Source organism: Psammomys obesus, unplaced genomic scaffold (assembly GCF_907164565.1).
Source record: "Psammomys obesus unplaced genomic scaffold, mPsaObe1.curated_primary_1811, whole genome shotgun sequence".
Classification (NCBI taxonomy): Eukaryota; Metazoa; Chordata; class Mammalia; order Rodentia; family Muridae; genus Psammomys; species Psammomys obesus.
This window is the reverse complement of record NW_026585894.1, coordinates 10,225,923-10,231,098: the sequence shown is the minus strand read 5'-3', so window position 1 is coordinate 10,231,098 and position 5,176 is coordinate 10,225,923. Positions and strand designations below refer to the sequence as shown.

Here is a 5,176-nt window from a genome sequence, read left to right as displayed (position 1 = left end):
CTGAATAAACACTTGCTGCAGAAGAATCCTGGTGTCTGTGTGCATTCTTGCTGGCGAGACGACCCCGCGGGCTACAACTGGTGCCAAAACCCAGGACACCGGGGCAGTCTTTCATCGCCGGCCCTGAGGAGACCCCCCCCCCCCCCCCTCGCGGGGAGGATTCAGAACTGCAGCACTAAGGTAAGTTCTAAGAGGCATGTTTGGTCTTGAATTGTCTCATCCTTCACCCCAATTGGCAGGAGCTCTTGTAGCTTTCCCTATTGTGATAGTAACGCTCGTTCTCCTTCTTTTGGTTTTAAAATCTTGCTTAGAAGATAAGAAATGCCACTCATCTGTGGCAGCTGGCCAAGGGATGTTAGAGGAAATACAAGACAGCATGTCAGAAACAGAACGGGATAAAAGGTTAGGGGCCCTTAAAGAAAAAGAAAGAGACGTCTCTAAGAAAAAAGGCCCTTCTGTGGACGGTAAGTCCACAGACAGGATAGACAAAGGAAAGGACGCCCTGGGAGAGAAAGGTGAAAAGGGAAAGAAAAACCCAAAAAAGAAGCCTCTTTATCCAATAAAAGAATTGGAGGCTTTGGGGCTTGGTAGTTCTGAATCTGAGGAGCTGAGTCCATCTGAGGAAGAGGACTTAGAGGAGGAAGCGGCTCGCTTTGAGGAAGAGAGGTACCACCCTGATGAGCAGCCGTTACCACCAAATCGAGAGCAAAAGAGGGGAGGAGCTGGAATTCGCGGGGCTTTCTCATTGACCCCTAGTGCCCCTCCACCTTATGTTGAGAGGCACGGTTTAGATTCCTTCTTTTCGAAAAGGGATAAAAGGAAGCTTTTGCAGGCCTTCCCTGTATTTGAGGCTGCGGAAGGGGGCCATGTTTATGCAGCGGTAGAATATCCCCTTGTTAAAGAACTTGCTGAATCGGTTAACAAATACGGGGTAGCTACTAACTTTACAATCATGCAGCTTGAAAGACTTGCTAGCGTGGCCATGACTCCAAATGATTGGCAAAATACCATAAAAGCTGCTCTCCCTAGTATGGGACAGTACTTAGAATGGAAAGCCTTGTGGCATGATGCTTCCCAAACTCAAGCAAGGGCCAATGCCTATGCAGAAGACAATCAGCAGCAATGGACCTTTGATTTGCTAACGGGGCAAGGCCAGTTTGTTCATAATCAGACAAATTATGATTAGGGGGCATATGGTCAGATCTCTGCTGCCGCTATTAAAGCATGGAAAGCCCTTTCAAAGAAGGGCGAGGCCAGAGGACACCTAACAAAGATTATACAAGGCCCTCAGGAGCCATTCTCAGATTTTGTGGCCAGAATGACAGAAGCAGCAGGTAGAATATTTGGAGATCCAGAGCGAGTCAGGCCAATGATAGAACAGCTGGTATATGAAAATGCTTCCCCAGAATGTAAGACAGTCATTACTCCTAAAAGGAACAAAGGGCTTACAGATTGGATAAAGATCTGCCGAGGACTTTGAGGCTCACTTACCAATGCTGGCCTTGCAGCGGCTATCCTGCAGAGCAAGAGCCGCTCAGGTCCAGGAGGCAATAAAACCTGCTATAGCTGTGGTAAACCAGGCCATTTGAAGCAAGATTGCCGTGCTACTGCACAAAAGAAAGTTCCAGGATTGTGCCCCAAATGTAGGAAGGGTAATCATTGGGCCAATGAATGTCGTTCAGTTAGGGATATTCAGGGAAAACTTATTCAGCATAAAGCCCCCCCTAATGAGAGGAATGAAAATATTCCAAAAAACGGGTTTCAGGGCCCCAGGTCCCAGGGCCCCAAAAGATATGGGACACAAGCAGGCAACAGGAGGGTAGAACAACAAGAGGATTAGCAGGATTGGACCTCTGTTCCACCTCCCAGTTCTTATTGATGCCCCAATTGGGTGTTCAGCCCATTCCAGTTGAGTTTGAGGGCCCTCTGCCCGAGGGAAGTGTTGGCCTGATACTTGGACGCTCCTCTCTTACCCTAAAGGGGCTTATTATCCATCCTGGAGTAATAGATCAAGATTATACTGGAAGGCTTCAAGTTCTTTGTTCTTGTCCGCAAGGAATATTTTCCATTTCCCCTGGAGATAGGATTGCCCAGTTAGTTCTTCTTCCAAGCTTGCAGGATGTTTTCCCATCCACAGGAATGACAAGGGGCAACAAAGGGTTCGGTTCTTCAGGAACTGACTTTGCTCACTTGGTGGTTGATTTAAAAACTAGGCCCACCTTACAATTACAGATAGAGGGGAAACTTTTCAGTGGCATTTTAGATACTGGGGCTGACCGGAGCATTATCTCCTCAAATTAGTGGCCTAGGGCGTGGCCTGTTACACAATCATCTCATTCCTTACAAGGGTTAGGATATGAAGCCAGCCCTGCAGTCAGCTCACGCCTGTTGACCTGGCAAGTACCAGAGGGTCAGACAGAAAGTTTCATACCTTATGTACTTCCTCTCCCCGTTAATCTCTGGGGAAGAAACATCTTGCAAGACTTGGGATTGGCATTGACCAATGAGTACTCTCAACAAGCTGTTGATATAATGAAAAGGATGGGTTATAAGAAAGGAAAAGGCCTTGGTAAACAGGAACAAGGGAGATTACACCTGATTTCACAGGAAAGTAATGCAGGGAAACAAGGCCTGGGTTTTCATTAGCTGCCATTGAGGGCTCCATACCCATACCATGGCTTGCAGGGGAAGCCGTATGGGTTCCTCAGTGGCCTTTATCCTCTGAGATACAATATGAAAACTTTACTGCTAATCTGTCCAGAGAATTGTCTTTATACCTTGTAGGAAACTGGTCAGAAGGATTTGATGAGACGCTGGAGGTATTAAGAGCAGCAATTGTGACGATTAATTCAACACGAGTGGACCTGTCACTGACAAAAGGACTCTCCTCGTGGATTTTTTCAGCCTTTTCTTTTTTCAAAGAATGGGTGGGGGTTGGTTTATTTGGCACTATGCTCTGTGGTGGATTGGTCTTGGTTCTTTGGTTGCTTTGTAGGCTCAGAAGCCAACACGCCCATGATAAGGCCATTATTACTCAAGTGCTTGTTGCAATAGAACAAGGTTCCTCCCCTGAAGTTTGGCTTTCTTTACTTCGCAAGTGAGGCTGTGAACAGCCCTTGCACTCCCAGGAGATGTTGAACTCCATTGCACGGGAAGGGTGTCGCGCCTGCTTGAGTTGCCTACCTTACACTCGGTCTGTCAAGCTAAGCATTGCACAGAGAATCCTAAATCACCTTGATAGGCTCTCTGAAAGGCATGCCTAATTGCATGAGGGTTGTGTCTAAGTTTTACCCTCCCTCGGGAAAAAGGACACTGGCTGGGTCAGGACAGTCGATGAATGTAGGGTTCGGAGACTGTACCACTACATTAGCCATCTGCACCGGGGATTGGACCTCTACCTTTGGCCGTTGTGTCTTAATAAAATAAAAAGGGGGAGATGTAAAGAGCCTGAAGCAAACGCCATTACAAGATGGCGCCGGCATCCGGTGTGTGAGATCGTAAACAACTGCCTATGCACATGCGCTAAAGCTGAATTCGAGCCTGGGATTGGCTCACTTAGTGATGTAAGATGGCCTGATGGGCTGCATCCAATCAGGAACCAACACGTCACCATTTAGGGTATAAAAGGAGTGCCATTTTGGGGCTCTAGGTCTTCCTCTCATTACTGCTGAATAAACGCTTGCTGCAGAAGAATCCTGGTGTCCGTGTGCGTTCTTGCTGGCGAGACGACCACGCGGGCTACAGGTAAGGAAACGGGCAAGTTGAGGCAGGTTGGTGAGTTTCTACAGGTGGTCTCTGACATCTCCAAGCAGTATGTTTACTGCAGGTAAGGGAACGGGCATCTCCAAGCAGTATGTTTACTGCAGGGAAGGGAACAGCAAATTGCAGCAAGTTGGTAAGCTTCCACAGGTGGTCTCTGAAGTTGGCAAGTTCCCTCAGGTGGTCCCTGACAATTGGTGAAAAGGCCTCCCATGGCATCAAAGAGATGAAATTGGCTATGCTTGTCATGTGTGTTCCCTGGGCCTTAAAGACAGACCATGGCCCAAAATATGCCTCTCAACAGTTTAATGAGTTTGTGGCCTCTTGGAAAATTGATCACACTTTTGGAATCCCCTACAATCCTCAAGGACACACAATAGTTGAAAGGTATAATCAGACATTAAAGGAGCTGCTGGCAAGGGTAATTTTACCAGAGTCTAAATGTGATCCACATTTGGCCACATGTGACCACATTTGGCCTTATTCCACAACAGTTTTGTCACTTTTGATGATTAAGATTGAGCCCTGCTTATAAACGTGGGGCCTACTTGCCCAGAAATACCCATTACCACTAGTAAGATGGAGAGACCCTTTGACAGCCCAATGGCAATTGCTCAACCCTCTGTTGACATGAGGCAAGATTATGCTTGTGTTTTCCCACAGAATTCAATTATACCTAAATGGATTCTGGTGAGAGATATTCAACTGGCACTGGAAGAGGAAGGTTTTTCTATCCATCCTGGATAGTCACCTATGCCATTATGAGAGGAATTGTTATCATACTAATCATTTTGTTCATATGTCTCATACAGCATATTTCTCAGCAATGCTCTATCAACAAAGCGATGCTACAGGTGCTCATGGCTCTAAAACATCCAGATCGTGGTCCACCCAAAGAAGTGATAAAAACCTAGCTCAAGGAACTCTTTGAGGTCTCTGTTTAATTTATCTCCTGCTGTCACTGTGAACTCTCCAGGATGGTTGTCCTTTGAGGATCAGAAGTCAATAATGGATAAGAAAGGCAGGTCAAGCCCTTAATACTGGACACCTCTTGAGGTGGGTTCAGCAATGCAAGAGTATAGAAATCTGGCTTCCACTGAGCTATAACAAATAAATAAAAAGGGTGGGTATGCAGGAGGAGCAAGGCCTGATATTAAGCAACATGTGCATGCGAAGTTAAGACTTCCTGGGAGGGCCAAACTGATGCCTGCCAAAGAGCCTAGAGATTGATGACTGCATGTCACGTGATGGAGCACAAGCCAATAAAGAAGAGCAAGAGCCATAGCAAGCAGCCAAGAGCCAATGAGATGCAGGGAAGGGAGTATAAAAAGGTCTGCCTTATTTCCTCAATAAACGATTCTGTTTTCGCCTCTTACCTGACTCCCAGAGTCTGTGTGATTTACTCTTTGCCTTCTCA

The 5,176-nt window shown here is 46.6% G+C and overlaps 1 protein-coding gene and 1 pseudogene across 1 annotated transcript; both read left to right on the top strand.

Annotated features, from left to right (window-relative positions):
- The first annotated feature begins 376 nt into the window (after positions 1-376).
- Positions 377-1,480, top strand: LOC129670929 (igE-binding protein-like). Its single transcript, XM_055599550.1, is given in 1 exon segment — positions 377-1,480. A coding segment is annotated over 1 exon segment (1,104 nt).
- A 398-nt stretch (positions 1,481-1,878) lies between these two features.
- Positions 1,879-2,646, top strand: LOC129670928 (endogenous retrovirus group K member 7 Pro protein-like; annotated as a pseudogene).
- The last annotated feature ends 2,530 nt before the right edge of the window (positions 2,647-5,176 follow it).